Source organism: Cavia porcellus, unplaced genomic scaffold (genome assembly GCF_034190915.1).
Source record: "Cavia porcellus strain 051 isolate PalLab524CR breed Dunkin Hartley unplaced genomic scaffold, mCavPor4.1 scaffold_12, whole genome shotgun sequence".
Classification (NCBI taxonomy): Eukaryota; Metazoa; Chordata; class Mammalia; order Rodentia; family Caviidae; genus Cavia; species Cavia porcellus.
In genome coordinates this window covers 39224540-39244600 of record NW_026947495.1, presented here as the reverse complement: position 1 = coordinate 39244600, position 20061 = coordinate 39224540, and the positions used below count along the sequence as shown (strand labels likewise).

At 37.1% G+C, this 20061-nt stretch overlaps 1 protein-coding gene across 2 annotated transcripts in view; it reads right to left on the bottom strand.

The window, feature by feature from the left end:
• Lypd6 (LY6/PLAUR domain containing 6) overlaps nucleotides 1-20061 on the bottom strand; it is a 118105-nt gene that overhangs the window by 17138 nt on the left and 80906 nt on the right. The window contains exons 2-4 of one of the 2 annotated variants that reach the window (XM_063259050.1): nucleotides 10183-10371; nucleotides 1429-1506; nucleotides 140-238 (exon numbers count right to left, since the gene is read on the bottom strand). In XM_063259050.1, coding sequence (XP_063115120.1) covers nucleotides 140-238; nucleotides 1429-1506; nucleotides 10183-10300 — 295 coding nt within the window. In that variant the 5' untranslated portion in view covers nucleotides 10301-10371. The remainder of the gene's footprint in view (nucleotides 1-139; nucleotides 239-1428; nucleotides 1507-10182; nucleotides 10372-20061) is intronic. The other variant, XM_063259051.1, reaches the window with a different exon arrangement.

The following is a 20061-nucleotide window of genomic DNA, read 5'->3' as shown; positions in this document are numbered from 1 at the left end:
GATAAGTTATTGGTGTAGAAAAAACTTCTAGTAGCCCTAGACACAGGGAGCAGTTAGGATTGCAAGCATACATCAAAGTCTATGGAGCTGTTCACTCATAAACAGCTCCAAGACCCCAATTTGTCTATTGAGAGTTTACCTCGAGGACAGTAGATGTCAGGAGCCCATCGGTTGCATTCATAATTGTCTGCTGCTTTTTCACAGGTGAAACATTTAAATCCACCAGGATATGGGGTGGCTACAAAAATCAAAGGAAAAGATTGATTTTTAGATTGGGTACAGAATCCTGTAAAGACGATATATTCTTTTTTTTTTTTTTTTTTAAAGGATTCTCAGGATAATTCTCCAATATCTTAGAAAGCTAACATTCATCTTTGATGTGATCTGGTGAATTTACTCTGAGAAATTTATTCCTGAGAAATGAACACTTATATTCACACACACAAAAACTGAAAACAAATGTCTTAAGCAACTTTATCTCTGAGAATCTGAAATGTAAAATTTCCCAAAACCTGAAACTTTAACACTCACATGACATCCCCCCAAAATCACACCTAACCTCATACCATGGCTCTTAGTCAATATGCAGGAGCACTAAAAGTATTCTATAAAATTACTTCTAGTCTATCTATTTATAAAGTGTATATGAAACATTATTGAATTTCATGTTATATTAAAATATCCTATGAGGTATATACAAATATTCCAAAATCCAAAATTTGAAACAGTTCTGGTCTCAAGCATTTTGAATAAAGAATACTTGATATGTAATGACCAAAACTGGAGAGACACAGATATCTTTAAATGATGAAGGGTTAAGCAAACTGTATATAGACACAGTATATAGTATATCCATACTATAAAATACTAGAGAGCAATGAAAAGGAATGAACTATTAACATGTTCAGCAACTTGGATACATTTCCTGGGAATTATTGCAAGTCAAAAAACCTAACTCAAAAAGCTATACACTGTATGTTCCCATGAAGGTAACATTTTTGAAAGGATAAACTTTTGGAAACCGAGTACAGGTGAGCAGCAGGTGTTAGGAGTGGGCAGTCCTGGAAGGAGAGAGCACACAGTTGCAGCAGGTCCTCCCACTGACTCCATCCTCTCCCTTGCCCTGAGCTGCCCCTTCTTGGCCTTCAGCAGGGACTGTCCCACAGGTGCTTGTACTCTTGCTGTAAGCTCAGGTGGCAGGTGGAATACACAGGTCATGTTCTGAAGAGAGCACTCAGCACAGCAGGCCTATCACCAGCATAAGGATGGGCGTCAGCAAACAAAGTGAGGCCAGGGTGTTCTCTGTCCTTTTCACCAATGTGCTTTTAATTGTTTCATGACTGTAATCATCTGTTTGCTTGGCTGTTTAGAATTCTGCCTTTCATTTAAAAAAAAACTTGTACATTTTTTAAAATTTTGTAAAATTACCTGGCCTATTTGAAAGCTGCAGGCACGCAAACCCTTCATCTGCAGGAGCCAACTGTTCTCCCTCGCAGATGGCTGAGCCTGTGAATCCCGCAGATAGAAATAATCATCTCAGGGTAAATTGCTTTGCCCACATGGAACCAATTAAGTATGTTATCAAAAATAATGAAGGAGGAGGTAGCAACTTAAGGCCAGAATTATGGGCCAAATTTAACTTTGATTTTCACCTTGTCTAGAAGAGTTGCCTATCCATGTATTTGCCTACAATATTTCATAGAGATGTGACAATATCCAATACCCTACATGGTCAAAAGCCATCAACTCTGAAAAAGACAAGCAACTGGACATTTTTATAGGGCCCTCTGAGAGTTTGTTCCTCCAAGTACTTGGTGACTCGAATTCATAAACAGAATGATCGCAAAGGCATGGATCATCTTATAAAACAAAGTGACTGAGAGGCAGCCACTTCATTCCCATGAGGAAATTTCATTGTGAAGCTACAGCTCTCCTATCACAGAATTTTCATAACCAGAAGAAGGAATTTTGTGAAATTATATGTAAGTAAGTTGTGTACCTACAATTGTATAACCTATATAAGTGAGTTACATTTGAACTGAAACATACCACTTTGATGAGGACATGTCTGAAGAATTTAAAACAAACTATCCTCAAATACCAAAGCTGCTGAGAATTCTTTTGGATATTTTAATTAAATTATATATATATATATATATATATATATATATATACATATATGTGTGTGTGTGTGTGTGTGATTATAAAAAAACATGAAATATTTTGGAAAATTGTCCTGATTAGCTACATTAAAATAGTTCCTCTATTAACTTTTAGTTAATAAACAACTTTGAAAGATAAAACTTTAAAATAGCTTATAAAATCTGAAGTGGAATGATCAAAGTTTTAGACATAAAGGATGTAACAATGAACAGCATTTCTCAAAAACATGATTAACATATCCACCAAGGTTTGTAACTGCAAGCTAGTCATACCACTTCAGTTTTTATGATTAATTCACTAGAGAGTCTAATTTTATCTGTCTGTCACTGCAGCCAAAAATTTTTTTGGCTGGGATGCTGGATTAGTTATTCCTGGAAACTTTCCCATCCAAGAGATAAATTAAAAACTCTGAATGAAGACTGATGATCCAATTGCTCTGAGAACAAAGTTATTGAGGACTAAACATGAGTAAGTTGTATTATTTCCAAAACAAATTTTTATTAGACTTTTTAAGATGACCTTCTAGAACTTAGGGCGCTGAGAAACCAAGCTATCAGCTAGCCTCCCTGGTAAGTGGCTGTGGTGTAGCAGGCTGCAGCCGCTCCAGGGGAAGAACCACCAGTGTCTCCTGAGATCCACACCATGTTGGAACTCAGGGCACTGGGAGATGAAGCAATCAGCCTGCCTCCCTGCTAAGCAATAGTGAGCCTACCAGTGCACAGGCTGAGAGCCAAACATCCCACTTCCCCTACTCCCATTAGCAAATGGGAACCAGAGATCTGAGCATCTCTTGGGGGTTGATCATATGCAATATAGCAAATAAGGGGGATTTCCTTCTACCATCTCTTTGAAGGTAAATATTTTTACTACTATTTTGCTTTATTCTGATTAATGGTACTGCTCTATTCAATATTCTGTTTTGATAAATTCTATAATGTTCTGTATTTCATTTTATTTTGCTATACGTGATTGAAAGAACTATTGTGAACATAGTGAGATATACCGTGATACCTATTACTGTTATCCCAGTAACCTGCTATGAAGTTCTGTGCGAATTTCACTACACTGTCTTAATTGGCTTTGTTCTGTCTTGTTCTGTTGTATTTTACTACCTTCAAAATAAAAAAAAAAGATGATCTTCTACAGAACAATGACATATTAAATTAAGTACTGTCATTTCTTATGTAAGTACACCTGGACTCTGAAACTGACTTAAAGGATGCTGAAATCTAAACAGGAGTATGAGCTAAAATACTATAGCAGCAAAATGAAGCTCTGTTTCAAATCACTGAAAGAACATCTCAGCATATATCATTGGCAATTAACCAAAGGTCTCATTTTTGGTCAGTTTAACTTTAAAATCTACAACTTCATATCTGTGTTCATTCTCAAGGACAACAGCTTAAATATTTTCTTATAGGAACTTTCATTTACATCTTGGCAGGGAGTACTGCTCAGTGAATAATCACTGATTAGTGACAAATCTGTCCAAGCATACTCATCTTTCAGTGGCTAATTATAGCACAAATCAAGTAAATAGTTAAATTCTTCCCTCTGGAAATATTAGGCAAAAAAGGTCAACAGATGAACAGCTATCTCCAGTAACTTGCTAACTGATACTGCATCTGATAAAGAGGTTTTTCTTTCTTTCTTTTTTTTAAAGGACGGAAAGAGATTCCTGAGAGATGTGCCATTTTCTTCTTTGTTACTTCAAAGCTTTACAGAGCAAGCAGAGTTTCAGATTGTTGTGGTCCCAGCTGTGAATGAATCTAATTTGGCTCTTGATCACAGAGTTAATAAGCTTAGTACTGTGTATTTCAGGGCATAAGTCCCTGGTCCCTCAAGAGAAAGTGATTATAAAGAGAAAAGAAACACCGAAGTGCCCAGTTACTTCCTGTAAAATAATATGTGCATTAACCCACATGGTCAACCATAGTTCAACCTCCCATAATTTACTCGTAAGGTACCGGAAAAGATTTAGTCTTTGTTTGCAACTCTTGGAACTTTTGTCTGGACAAAAGCCTTTAGTTACTGAGCAGGTGAGAAACAGACGTTTTGAAACACACACTGATATGTAATGCATCCAACCTTTTTCTATTCTTGCTAAATTAATTTCCACTGTTTTTGGAAACATTCAAATATAAACATTCTAGAAATATATTAAATTTATCTTTCTCTTTAGCCCACTTGGCAATAAAATATTGTCAATGTAATTTTAGTATGACACATTTCTGATAGAAATGCATTTTCTGGTACTCTTTAGAAACTCTTCTAACTCTCTGAGGGTCAGCTAATACTGTACTACAGGGTTGTGAGTAAATATTTTCACTCCTACATAGATGTCCATAAGACCTCCTTCAAGCACACAGATCTCTGGTGCAGAGGATTCCGTAAAGGCTCAAAACTTATATCCACAGAAAAACTCAATTATTTTTCAAAAAAAGTTTGACAAGAAATGGAGTCCAAGACTAGATTGTGTCCATATAGTACTTTAAATTTTGTAATATTGTATGACATTTGACAACCAAAGGAGAAACTCTTTTTCTCTTTAACACTGTTCTTATTTTGAAGGCTTTAATTAGACTTCGGTGTTTTAAGCAAAAGCTAAGTAAAATCACCACTTTTTATATAAAAATAAGGGTGGGGGAAAGCACAAAGTACAGAACAGATTATGTTTTTAGGACAGTGCCCCTGGTCTCAAAGGTATAAAGTCTTTCTTTTCTTTTCTTTCTTTCTTTTTATTTTACTTTATTTAATTTATTTTTTGTACCAGAGATCAGAGTCACAACCTTGTGCTTACTAGGTAGCACTTGTACTGTAGGCCTTTTTTTTTTTTTTTTTTTTTTTAGGATGAGGAACTTCAAAGTTTGCAGTGGCAGGAAGCAAAGGAGAATAGTCATGAAGGACTGAATTTCCTCAGTCCGAGTCCCGATCTCACCCCAGGTGAGAGTGATAAGGGCTGTTCCTGGGCCTGTGAGAAATGAGTTTATGTCTGGCATAGAAAACTCGTCCTGCATCACCACCTTTCTGCTTGGGTAGATGCTGAGCTTTTCCATGTAACATTAATGGAATCTGGCCCACTCACTGACCCAAAGATGGCTGTTTTGCCTCCACCTACAAAGCGAGGTGATTATATAAATAATTCAAAATCAAACTAAACCTACACTTCCCTCATATATTTTTTATGGCTTATGTTCAACAGGAGCCTGCATATTGGTAGAAAGATCACTTCACCTAAACATGGCCTGGTGCTAAAGGGTAGAGGATCAGGCTGTTTAAAAACTTGAAAGTGAAAACAGAAATGTACCACAAACTTCAGAAACAGTTTGGAGAAGTGTGAAATTAATCTGATTTGAAGTGTTTAGAAAAGACAAAGTTCTGCAAGAGGGAGTCATTCATTGTAATTTCACTAACAAGAATTTGTAGAGTCATCATTACTGCAGAACTTGGGCCCAAACTTGCTGGTGAATCATTAATTATAATCTCATTTAGGAACAATTTGTATCCTTCTCCACACTTTCAGATTATATCAGAAACCCCCACTAATTCTTCGTAAGTGCTGAGCTCCTTCTAATTAGTCTGTGGCTCTATTTAATTAGTGTAAGGTATATGAGCAGAACTTTCTATCACCTTTTGTCTTGGTTAGTTTTCTCTCATTGCTGGGATAAAATACCCAGCGCCCAAAATAAAGGAAGGAAAGGTTTATTTAGCTCACAGTTTGTGGAGGTTTCAGTCCATAATCAGCTGGCTCCAAAGCAGGGTGGAGTGGCACAGGGGTAACAGTTCAAGGCAGCAGAAGACAGCAAAAGCAGCAAGAGCAAAAGAGAGGGAAAGAACAGGCCTCTTTTCCTCCCTTATATTGTAGGTAGGCTACTCCACCCCAGAGTGGGTGTAGCATTGACATCATCTCTATGCTCTCCTTTTGCACAGGCTCAGAATGTTTACAAAGTGAGGACTGTGGTTCCCTATTGAGTCACTAACTTCAAAACTTCTCAAGTTGACACAATGTATCATTCATTACAATCTACCTCTTAGTCAACTCACAGACACATTTCTTTAAATCAGTTTCTAGATACAAAGATATACCTGTACTTACCATTTTATAATCTGAACATTACTCAGTTTTAACAATCCTTAAGAACCAGTATTAAAGCCAGATGTGATGGTGTACACCTGTAATCCTAGCACTCGGGAAGCTGAGACAGGAAGATCACTGGAAGTTCAAGACCAACCTAGGCTACAAACTGAGCTCAAGGCCAGCCTGAACTGCATAGTGAGACCCTGTCTCAAAAAAGAAAAATAAAACAAAATGACAACAACAACAAAAAATAGTATTGTCTATCAACATTATGTTACATTAAAATCATAACATTTCGCCCTAGGACCCCTAAAGGCTCATGCACATCCCTTTATGCAAAAGGTATTTAGTCCATCTCCAAGAATTACCAAAGTCCTAACAGTTTCAGCACTGCTGAAAAGTCCAAGTTCCAACTATCCTCTGAGACCTAAGGCAAACTCTTAGTTGCAAACCCCTGTACAAACAGTTTAATACTTCCACATTCAATGGCATAAGATAAACCTTTTCATTCTAAAAGTTACAAGTTACAAGTTACAAAATTGTGTGCACTATTTGAGGCAATCTGTAGCAAACTGTGAGCACCACAGGGCTTGACTGGCCACACTGTTGTCAGGTGTTTATAGTTTCCAAGGCTTTTCTCTTAGGCTTATTCTGCTCTCTGCTTGCAGCTTTCCTTAGACTATCCACATTCCTGGCTTTTCCAAACTTCTGGGGTCTCCACTGTACCTTTGGCTTCACACTCACAGGTTCATACACTGCCCTCTCGGGGGCACACTGCTTAGCCTCCAATGCCTTTTGAAATCAAGGTGGAAGGCTTTTTAACCCCATAACTTTTGTATTCTGCATACACCTAAAACTAGTACCATGTAGATAATGCCAAGATCTGCTGCCAGCTGCAAGAGCAGCCAGACTTCCTTCTCTTGACTATACGGGTTGAGTGCCTGGGTTGCTGGGTACTCTGAATCTGATTCTGAGGAACAAATTTTCTATGCTACCGTCTTTGTGGAATATGGTGCTTTGCAACTTTCTCCTCAAAGCAAAGTGTTTCACTTTTGCAGTTTTGAAACTGCTGTTTTTTGTGATGCCTTCAGGCCATCTTTTTTTATTTTCCTGTTCCTTCTCAGCAATAAAGATTTCCTCAGCTCTGTCTTTGCAGTCTACAGTTTTACTGGAGCTTCCTTTCTGACCAAACTCACAATGTTTTATATCATCCTGCTGGGCTTTTCTGTCTTGATTTGTAACATAGATCTAGCTAAAACCCCTAACAATAGCCATGCCATCATCTCAACATTTGACTGCCTTGAAATTCTTCTGTCAGATTAATTAGTTCACTGCCCTTAATCTTATTTTCAGGCAAAGTCTCTGAACATAAGCAAAATCAGACAAACTTTTTGCTAAGCCATAATATGCATCATCTGAAGTCCGGCACCCAATGCAGTCCTCTGCAGAAACCTCCCAAGCCTGATCTTCACCAGCAGAATTTCTATCAGCCTTCTGGTCTTCTAAACTCTGACCGGAATCTCCCCTACAGAACAGCCTGACTTTCCAGTGCTATTCTCTCAAAAGACATCCTAGAACATTTCCCAAACTCTTACCACAAGCCATTCTCAAAGCTCTTAAACCACATGGTCAAGTATGGTCAGGAAGGACCCCACTTCTGTGGTACCAAATTCTGTCTTAGTTACTTTTCTGTCATTTCTGGGGCAAAATACCTAACATCCAAAATTTAAAAATGAAAATTTTATTTAGCCCACAGTTTTGGGGGGTTTCAGTCTGGAATCTGCTGGGTCCAAAGCAGGTTGGCATGGCACAGGGGTAACAGTTCAAGGTGCCAGAAGACAGCAAATGCAGCAGAGCAAAACAGAGGGAAAGAACAAGTCTCTTTTTCTCCCATGTTGTAAACAGGCTGTCCTCACTCCACCAGGGCTGGTATAGCACTCACATCATGCCCTGATCTTACACAGTATCAGGAGGTTTAAAAAGTGAGACCTTGGCTTCCTGCTGAATCAGTTAAACTTCTAAACTTATCTAACTGACAAAATGCATCAACCACACACCTTCTAAACAAAAGTTGATTCCCCTCTGTGATCTGCAAGAGTTCCTCCTTCAAACAGCCCCTTCAAAAATCACTTTCCCAACAGGGGCTTCTTCTACCCTGACTTCTGGAGCTTCTTTTCTGGTCAAACTGACCTGCTATCCCACTGATGTGGAAGTAGTGAGTTTGTTTTGTTCTTTGAACTTAAATTTATTAACCTCAGTTTTCCTCCCTACACTGTATGCACAATCACAGCCTCAAAAAAGGGCCACCGGCCAGCTTGTAGCCCAGTTACTACTGGGTCTGCCACCAAAGCTGACGAGAACTTTACAGAAGACCAAACCCTTCAACCCTAAGAGACTGAAATCTAGGTTTCTACCTCACCAACTCTAATAAAAAAAGCATGTCTGTCCAAGGAAAAAGAACAAAATGATATTCGGAAAATGCAGCAAATACCTTTTAGCTTTATTATTAACATTTATTATCAAGACAAACTAAAAAAAATTCTCAGAAAAATAAGCATCCAAGTTTTCCATCCAATTTATTAGTAAGCACTAGACGATCCTGGTAAGAGGATACAGTGACAAAATCTAGATAAATTACTCACTGTAAAGAAAAAGTATATTTGGAGTCCCCCAAAATTAAGTGTGGTATATTTTTAGCACCTTCACTTTACTGTCTAAATCTATGATATCAACATGAATAGCCATTTGACTGCCTGTTAGGAATAGACCTTGTGTTTTACGCTGTTATTTCTAGTTTAGGATGTACATTATTCTACTACTTTATAAATGAGGAAATAGTCACTTTAAAAATCTCCTACCATTAACTGAACATTTACTACGCTCATATTCAATGCTAAATTCTTTATAGCATCGTGTTATTTAGCCTTCATAAAGTCAGAGAATATATTTCAAATCAGAAGGCTAGAAAACAGCTCAGGATTGGCTAACTTTCGAGCGCCTGTGAATTCCACATACCACTTGTCCGTGAAATCAGAACACACAGACATTAAATATTCTAGCTCCACAAGAATGAAAGAATATGAGTAGTTGCCTCTACTTTGTAGACTAAATGATCCCGAAAAGTAAGATTGTATCTTATTTGCCTGTATACCTTTCATGCCTAACAAAATGCTGCACAATCAGTGTACCTGTGAGCAACATTTATTGGGTAGAACATTTTAAAAAATAATGTGTGTTGGGACAAAAGCTAAAAGCCAGAATACACACAACTTACTGAACTCTCACCATGACAGAGGAAATGGTAAAGAGGAGTCACACAAGGACAAAAGTGAGGATATAAATAAAGATGGAGACCAAAAGAGAAAGTCAAACTGCTGTATTTCCCCAAGTGTGAGCCTCAGGATATCTGCAGCAGAAAGACCTGAAAGTCTTGCGAAGAGCAAAAATCTGTAAGATATAATCAAATCAGAAACTTGAGGGTAAAGAGCTGGGAATCTACACGGTTATGAACTCCTAGAGAATTATTAAACATAGGAAACAGGAAGCTGTGGAAGGCAGCCATGACAACACAGAACTGGATGCACAGAGAGGAAGACCAGCTGCTATCTTACCCATAAAGGACTGATCTTTTATGCTCCTGGGACACAGCTGTACTTTTTGATAACTTACTGAGGGATAGTAAAAGAGAGAGTGGTTTAGAATTACAGTGCTTGTTTATGGGACAGAGAAAGCAGGACTAATAATTTGACTTAAAATAAAAGTAGAGTAAAAAAAAAAAAACAAGAGTAAAATATAAAGCATTTTTAGTCAAAAGTGGCATTCCCTAATTATGCTACCAGATATTTCCTTTGCACGAAAGCCTGCTTTTCCTGGTTACTTTTCAATCCACTTCTAACGTGAAATAAAGTGACATTTCTGCAGCAAAGAGAAGAGAGTCTTACTTGAAGGGTGGAGATAGATAATGTCTTTCACTGTGAAGTCTCGGGACTGAGCAGCTTTCAAACAATCAGCCAACAGGCTCAGGAGCAGAAGCCAGGCCAGCGCAGGGCCAGGTTCCATGGCAGACCGACGTGTCACTCATACAGAGGGCCCCAGAGTGGGGACTCGAGATGATGGGAGAGAACTTGCACCTGAAATATGAAGACAGACACATCTCAGTGTCCAGCTGGAGAAAGCCATAGGAAGTCTGGCTCCCTGTGGGTGAGATGGGCAGGGGAGAGACAGGTAGCCCAGAGTGAAGGGAGTGGGGGGCCCTGGAGGAAACTCTATAAATGGTAATTTTAGAACACTTAGAAGGTCCCACCCCAAGTCTATTCTTAATCTCGTTGCTAAAACTCTACCAGTAGCAACCTCTTCTACATCCAGCAGAGATGGTATCAAAAGAGATTGAATTTTAATGAAATCCAGCTACCTTTGCTAGTAGGCCAGGGGATGGCTGCCAGAAAGCAACAATAAATAAGTCAGGTACAAAAGCTCAGAAGCATTTCCGTGATAATGGTGTGGACCAGGCACAAGTACTCAACCTTAATGGATCGTATCATCCATGCAGAGCTGCACACGGTAGACGTTCAGATTTGGAAAAGAAAAAAAAATATAGGCAGGTGACCTCTTTCAAACTAAAAGTGGCTCTGCAGCACAAATCTCAATATGAATAATGTTTATTGGTCAGATACTATTGAAGTCCTTAAAAAATATCAATTTATTCTCCCAACAGCACTATGTGACAAGTTATGATTGTCTTACTTCGAAATGACTGAAGTCCAACAAATAGGTGGAGGACACAACTCAAAATTGGACAATGTAACTTTTTCATCAATATTTTAAAATACTAGGTAATGTTATGGTCTTCCTATAACTGATTCGGGGTATGTAAACAAAACAGATACAATTAAACTATCCTTTAGCACTAAGCAATCATCCACTCTGTCCTTCATTTTGCTTCTGTCTCAAGACTGAGGACAGTAAAAATGGTAGCCAAGTTAAATTGTCCAGCTTACTTGGAAAACACAGATGTTTTCACACGTGTATGCTATTTGCTCAGCATCTTCCAAGTTTCCTATAGCTCTTGCTTCTTACATTCTGCTATTTTTCCAAGTAGCATCATCACTTGTTTGTGTAAAGAATCAAGGCTAGATAATTCCTTTTATTTTAACTTGGTTGAAAAATAACTTAATTTTGTTTACAACTTCAATGCAAATATCCAATGGGATTTTCAAATAACATTAAAATTTAGTTTGTAAAACAAATAATGACTAGCTTATGAATCAGAAACTTAACAGAGAAAAATCAATATATCCTTATCAAACAGCAGAATGTACTACATAGCAATAGCAATCAAAATAGAATGAAAAAAGGTGTGACAAAGAATTTGAAAAATGGAACGTTCACAGGAGTCAAGAAATAAGCTCAAGTAAATAGGCTCAAGGATTGATGTAAAATAAAAGTTTTTCAAAATCACAGAACAAGGCAGTCTTAAATGAATAGTATTATAATAATTCAATTGAAATTGTGGAAAAGATTAACTGAAACCAATCAATGCACAGCATACCAAAATTATCTCTAGATGTATTAAAATGTTCATTACTTTAAAAATGTGCAAATTGTTAGAATATAGAACTGAACTCTTATCATCCTGAAACAGCCACATGATACCAACCAGCAGTATCATGATCACCGGGCCAGCTTTTGACTACAGTTTTTTTTGTTCCTGAGAAAAAGTGCACTCAGGAAGACAGTAGGCTGCTAGCACACTCAATAAATGTGACTGCCAGCACAGTGCTAAGTATCTGACTGACCAACATGACAAGAAAACAGAGGAGCAAATATCAGCGGTATCTTTCCCTGGCAAGATAGCTGTCAAGTAACTAAGACGAACAGTATCTTAAATGAAGGCAACAGTGCCTCGCTTCTGGCTTTCCTCTGCCGTCAAGCTGGGGTAGGCACAGTGAAGCTACTCCTGGGGGACAGAGTGTACTGTGGAGACCTGATGCCACGATGGCTAACATCCCATCACCTCCTGATCTGCAGCAGGATTCAGTATGAGTCAGAGAGTCAAATACCACGAATATTATGAATGCAACTCTAAACACAGAAGGAAACAAACATATACAGACAAAAGATCAAAAAAGAAAAATACAAAATGTAATAAGAAGGGTAGAGCTTGCCAAAGTTGCCTTAATAAAGTATGACATACTCGTGGCTTAAACAACAGAAATGTATCTGTCACAGTCCTGAAGGCTGGAAGTCCGATGTCAGCAGGGTTAGTTTCTCCTGAGCTCTCTCCTTCGCTTGCAGAAAGCCTCTTTCTCATCTCCTTTCATGGCCTTTCTCTGTTATCTGTTCCTCCTCTGATGAGGACACCAGACTTACTGAATTACAGTGAAACTTTCACGACTTCATTTAATCTTAATTATTTTCTTACAGGTCGTGTCTCCAAACACAGTCACTTTCTGAGGTACTTGGGGTTAGGGCTTCAACATCTGGAGGGAACACATTTCAACTCATGGCACAAGGTTTTCTTCAAACATTTCATATGACACAACATATCCAGATCCTTGCTACAGAATAAAACTTAAAGTCATGTACACTATAATTGTATCTAGTTTATAACCAAAATAGTATCTGTGGGAAGTATCTTGGGGTAGGTAATAATTTAAAATTTGCAACATCAAGAGTATAGAAATTTATTTTCATAGCAAAGTAAATTAAATACAAATGTAAACTCATGATAGGAATTTAAATTTCAATGAGTGAGAAATAAATATGGTAGAACTTTTCATCAAGTTACTTTTCAGTGATAAAGAAAATAAGAGGGAGTTACAAAACCGTGTGGCATCACCTTAATTTTTAACTGGGTATTACACTGTAATCTTATGCAGCATTTTCCATTTTTATTTTATCCCTTTTAATTCCACTTATTTATCATCAAATCAGTATTTGCTGATGTCTAAGTGCAAAATGCAGAAAAAGCACGATATTCATCAAGTCAAAAATTCTGAGATAGGAAACCAGAAAATCCATGTAAGCTTAACATCATCAAAAAAGTCTCTCTGTGAGAGGGAGGCAGGAGGTCAGAGGCAGCAGGAGGACATGTAACAACAGAAGCAAGACGTTGAATAGGTGGGGCCACAAACTAAGGAATGCCCCAAGTTTCACAAACAGACAAAGATGAGGAGAAAGCCCCAGAAGGAACTAACCCTGCCACTACTTTAGCCCTGAAAGAGTGATTTTAGGCTTCTGATCTCCAGAACTGAAAGATAATAAATTTGTGGTGTCATAGGCCACTAAATTTGCATGAATTTATTTACAGTAGTTATGGGAAACTAATAAACCACTTTTAAATCAGATTTTTAGAACACAGTATAGACTATCTATGAAACTAATAAACTACTTTTAAATCAGATTTTTAGAACACAGTATAGACTATGAATTTATTTACAGTAGTTATGGGAAACTAATAAACCACTTTTAAATCAGATTTTTAGAACACAGTATAGACTATCTATGAAACTAATAAACTACTTTTAAATCAGATTTTTAGAACACAGTATAGACTATCTATAGCATAACTAGAAAATAAAACTAAAACTGTATTGGTCATTTTCATGAAATTTTTAAAAATTTCCTTTCCAGATTTTGAGTCATTAACAGAGATAAATCAATTGGACCAATGAAACTGCCATTTTTTATTAAGAATGGTTTTATATTAGCAACTTCATAGAGTTTAACTTACAGCTTCCATTAACTAATGTTTCTGCGACATAAGACAATTAAAATTTAATGGTCATTAGAGCAGATCTAATGGTATATAAAATATATAAATGCTTACTACACAATTCCTTGTAATTCTGTTTCCTTGGTTATGAATTCAGTCTGCACAAAAGTCTCCTGTAAGCCCCAATATCACACATAAGCTTCAAATTCTTACTCAGCCTCTGCCCACACACACTTCCTGTTTTATTTTTCATAGAGCACCAAAGTATAATGGATTAGGACCCACAGCTTTCTCTGGTCCCTGTTTAACAGGCTCAGTTACTCCTGCAGTGGTGGCAAAACTATGGCACATGTGTGCAGCAGGCTCTTTGTTATCACTGAAAGCTCTAAAACATTCGCCATCACTCCAGCTCCACCACCACCATTTATCAAGTACACGTTTCATGTCTGTATTTGGTGTGTGTGATAAACACATATACTGTGCAGTATTATTCTTGCCTTACAGACGAGCTTAGCAAAGAAGAATAACTTACTCAACAATCACAAAACTGTCCTGAGTGGGGATTTGAAACCAAGTCTTTTAGCACTTCTAGCTAAACACACACGGGTGAATGCTTCGCACTGAGTTCTTTCATGGAATAGATGGTGAGGAAAGCTATCTGGTTTTACTTTGATATAATTTCACATTAAATTGCAACTTGTTTTTTCTTTATTGAGCAAATGGGAGTGAACATCAGAGTTACATATATAACAAGCATTGCAAGTGGTATGTTTTTATTAAAGCATTGCTCACCCACAATATTTTTCCAGTTATTGATTTAAAGGTCTCTCTGTATAGCACTTGCACCAATCACTATGCATCTGGATGTCAGCTGAATTTAACCTCCTTAAGACCTCTGCAGCGAGACCACCTAGCTTGAGCCTTCATTTCAGAATCTGTTGAATATATGTATCATACAGACATTAACAGTTAAAACTGCCTGGGTTTAAAATGTAGTTCCAACCCCTTCAAACCCTACTTGCTGTGTAAATTTCGGTCAAGTTATTTCGCCACTCTGTCTCATTTTCCTTATCTACAGAATGAGGACATTACCTACCTCAAATGTTTATTGTAAGGATTAAATAAGCTACCATTATACAGAGGACTAGGATGGTGTCTGTCACATAGTAATGCTAATATCTTACTATTATTATTTTGTCCAAAAATCAGTCAGTGTAGTTTTCTAAAGGAAAGTAAAATATAGTAAAATTAACTCAGTTTAGCAAACAACTCACTTTCCTTAACTTAGCAAATACAATAATATTTCAAAAATACTAAGTTCTGTATGAAAAATCAGGCTGTGTGTGTCTCCACCCTCCCAACACTTGCCGATGGTGACCAAGGGAGGGACAGAGACAGCAGGGGAGAGTAGGAGACACCTCCTGCCACTCTGCATTCAGTGTGGCTGAGGACATGCAGGCCCACGTGATTTTCTGTCAGCCTTTATCAGTGAGCAAACAGGGTGTACACTGCATTTAGAATCTTCCATTTATTACCACAGACTACTATTTATGGCAGTGATGGCAAACCTATGGCACATCTGTTATCCTATTTTTCTTTTAAGGCAAAAGATGTCAACGTATGAATTGTTGTTCCTAAACTAAAGCCTCAGTATCCAGGTTTAATTACCCATGTTTGTACTTTGTGATAAACAAGTGAGTTTGGGTTGCATTTTGGGAGTTGGTCTCTAAATGTTTCACCATGACCACAGTGAGGCCTCTGTTAAACCCCATGATCCTTACACATCGGCTTTAACTAGACTTTATGCAAAAAATGTGTTAGAAGTCAGAAGCACATCCATCTCCTTGTATTCCTTCCAAGGTACACGTTCTATGTGAGCACGCATACAGAGCATTCTTGGTGGTGGATTGTCACGGGTGAAGCTAGGCAACTATTTCATTCATGATAACGTATCTGTGTTAGCTTTCTACTGTAATGAAACACCTGGGATAAAAACTTATAAGGAGGAAAAGTTTAGTTTGGCTCAGAGTTCTAGTAGTTTAAGTCTGTGACTGGCTGATTCCATTGTTTTTGGGCTTCTGGTGAGGCAGAGTATCTTGGTGGGGAGCACCATCCCACCTCATCATAATCGGGAACTAAAAGGAGAAAGAGAAGAAAGGCCAAGCTCCCCAATCTTCTCTTCAAAAGTATGTCCACAGTGACCTAACTTACACCACACCTGCCTCCTAAAGATTCCACCACTTCCCAATGGCACAACAGGCTGACAAATAAGCCTTTAACACGTGGCCCTTAGGGGGAATTTATCCAAATTATAGAAAAATACTCTACTTTGTATAGGAATGGATAAGCTGGGTTCCTTGGGCTTAATTTGTTGAGTGAAATTTTCCAGTTTGAGAAGTTTCAAATTCTTAACCAAGAACTTTATGTGTTTAATGGAAAACTTCTAAATTTGTAAATAATGAAATTGTAATTCTCCCAATGATTTACTTGCAAAAATATTCCTTCTTTGGGGAAAAAAATGAAAAGGGAGTCTTTTCTAGGTGTAAGTATGATTACAAAAAGGGCTGAAGGAACAGGCACCAAAGGATTTTGGAAATATTTAATATTAATTTACATGCTCAAAAATTTCAACAAACAGGTATTAAAGTCAGTTTTGAAAGATAGTCTTGAAAGAATAATTTCACTTTATTTCTTTTTACCTTTTTTTTTTTTTTTGCACTAGCAATTGAACTCAGTTCCTTACACGTAGTAGGCAAATGTTCTGCCACTGAGGTACAATCACAGCTCAATGTAATTGTTCTTTTATGGACACATGATTATTATTATTGTTGTTGTTGTTGTTGTTGTTACTACTATTTTGGTGTCAGGAACTGAACTCAGGACCTTACGCTTGCCAGGAAGGTAATGTGCCACTGAGCTATACATCTCTGGCAATGCAAAAATTATTTTTAATTTACTTAAAAATTTTCACTAGACAAATTCACACACCATTTTATAATTTTATGATATTTTATATATTCATAATGTTGCACAACCATCACTATTATCTATCTTAGAACATTTAGTCACCTCGCATAAAAAACTCTAAGCCCATTACTAGTCACACCCTTTTCCCTTCTCTCCTTATTTTGTGACAACTATCAACCTACTTCATGTCTCTATAGCTGATCTTTTGGGAATATTTCAAGCAAATGAAATCAATATGTACCCTTTTGTGCCTGGTTTCTTTCACTCAGCATGTTTTCAAGGTCCACCCATATTGTAGCATTAACCAGTATAACCCTCATTATTATGCTTGAATAATATTTCATTACAAGTTATGCTATACTTGTTCATCCATCAGATAATGGATATGTGCATTGTATATTTTAGCTATTATGAATAGTGGTGTTATTACCAGTCATGTACATATATCTGAGTGAACACGTTTTCAGCTTTCTTGAGAGTACACAAGAGTAGAACTGCCTGGTGTAAAGTTAGTATAAGTTTGGCTTTTTGACGAACTGCTAGTGTCTAAATGCAGGGGCCCCATTTTACACTCTCTTCAGCAGTATACAACTATTCTACCTTCTCCAATTCCTTGCCAACACTTCTCTTTTATTTTTTAAGTTATAGACAACCTAGTAAAATGTGAAGTGTGTATAACTGTGGTTTTGATTTGCATTTTTTCAAGAAACTCATGAGGCTGTTCATCTTTTATATACTTATTTGATATTTATATATCTCCTTTGGGGTAAGTTCTATTCAAATTCTTAGACAGTTTTTAAATGGAGCTATTATCTGTTTATTATTCAGTTGCAAGAGTTCTTTTCGATATTCTGAGTTTTAGATACTTTCAGATAGAGTATATGATTTGCAAATATTTTCTCCCATCCTGTGTCATCTCCTGACTTTTACGATGGTGTCCTTTCACACACAAGAGGTACAATTTTTAATTTATGTGTAGAAAATTTAATGGAGAAAGGGAATGGGGAATGAAAAATAGGAAGAATTCTTGGAGAAAAAGGAGGGGTCCCAAGTGTGTTGTCAACAAGTCCATCTCTCAAAAGCAAAATCATTAAGTGGGTACAATGTGGATCAAAACTATGATCGACTAGTAAGATCACAAATATAGTCACTTAGGTAATATTGATCTAATGATAACTAGAGTACATGAGTGACATCATTAATCTTGGTCAATCTAACAAACAATGGAGGTTAAGGGTAATTTATTGGAGAAAAGGAATGGGGAGTGAGGAACAGGACTAGCTCCTAAGAGACAGGAGGGGTTCTGAATGGGTTACCTACAGTTTTGATAAAGTCTACGCATTTTTTTTGAGGGATTTGAGACTGAAATGTGGAGCACTGAGTTAAATTTCAAGACCTTTTATTGCCTTGTTTTGAGGCTGGACTCAAACTTGTAATCCTTCTGTCTCAGCCTCCTGAGCAGCTGGAAATTACATGGGTGTGCCACCATACCTGGCTTACACATTGCTTTTTATAAATACAGATTTTGCTCCCTATAAAAGGCTCAACTATGACACTAAAAAGAAAGACCTGCATACAATGCACAGTAATAGAACTTGTCTGCTTTGTAGTGGGCATGGCAATATTTTCCACTGCTCTTTTCCATGAGGAAAACAGGATGGGCAGGCCAGTTCATTAATATCTCCAGTGCTTGCATTCCTGCACTCAATCATGAAGCACCACTCACTCTATTAGTATTTTCCAGGAATTGAAAAATGAAAAATGAGTTATATGCATTCACAATCAGTTGAACAGAGATACAGGCTTTGCTGAAGGGGGATGTATTTTTCTCTACATACACTCAGTAGCAGGTGAAGCTTTAATCCCTAAACTTCAGGAATGTGAAGCTAGACATGCTCAGATAAGAAGAAAGGTCTTTCCTGGGACTCTGATGATTTTCTCTGGAGTCCCTTGTTCCTTTAGACTGTTCTACACATTAGAAAAGATGCTGCATTTCCATTTTATGATGCTGCTATTTGAATATATAGTGCAGATTCCATCCCTAAATACAGTTCTCTTTATGAAGAAGTACACCCTCATTTTCACAGCTCTGTGACCTTTCATTTGTTATTTATGAGCTTTTGCAAATCTAATACCACTCTGACAGATTTAATTTGTGATCTAAATTACCTCTGCATGAGTTACTCAACTGCTGGTTTTATTTCAATGGATTACTTGCTACATTTCAAAACAGAAAAAATAATAGTTTGAGATCTTTTGGACTTCCTCCACCTGGGAGAAAATTGAGAAGAGTTTCATTCTGAATATTTACTCCATAGAAGATATTAGATAATATAAAAGAGCATTTCTATGGTAATCATAGAGGCAAGATGACAGACCATAACCCATATCTAGTTTTAAAAATCTATACCCTAATTGTTATTTCATGTTGGGTCCATAAAACAAGATACTCTCACTCCTTACACTAGTCAGAGGTAGGAAATAAGCACTTCTGGAAGCTTCACTGGCTTAAGAACCATATACTAAAAGATAAAACCTCAGTGATAAGTCAATATATTAGCAATTGTGAAGTAGAGAACTAATCCAAATCTAAATATGTTTCAATGCTATTCAAATTGAGATCACTAATATAAGAAGAAAATCAAATCCTGAGCCTGAAATATTATGACAAATCTTGACTTAATTCTGAATATTCAGAGACAGTTTGGTAGTGATTTAATAACCCAAAAGAGTTAATTCAGCTCCTAAAAGTATAAACTGAACGACTGTTTTCATAAAACTAAATCTACTTACATTAACATCCATAGGGATGTTTCTTGAAATTTAGAAATAGCTCAGAAGATAAGGTGATTTTAAAATATGCTTGAATATTCTTTGATGTAGCTCCACAGATAGGTGGGGTCTATATCCTCTGCCCTTGAATCTGGGTCAACCTTGCTAATTAATTGACCAGAGTGTGATGATAATGATACTGTGTAACTTCCAAGGCTTGTCACAGAAGGTGATGCAACTTATACCCATTGCTGTTTAATATTCATATTGAAATCTTGAGATATCATACAATCTCAGTACCATAGAGCTGCCATGATATAAGTAAGTCCAATATTCCACCCAGAGCTACTGATCTAAGTCAAACTGC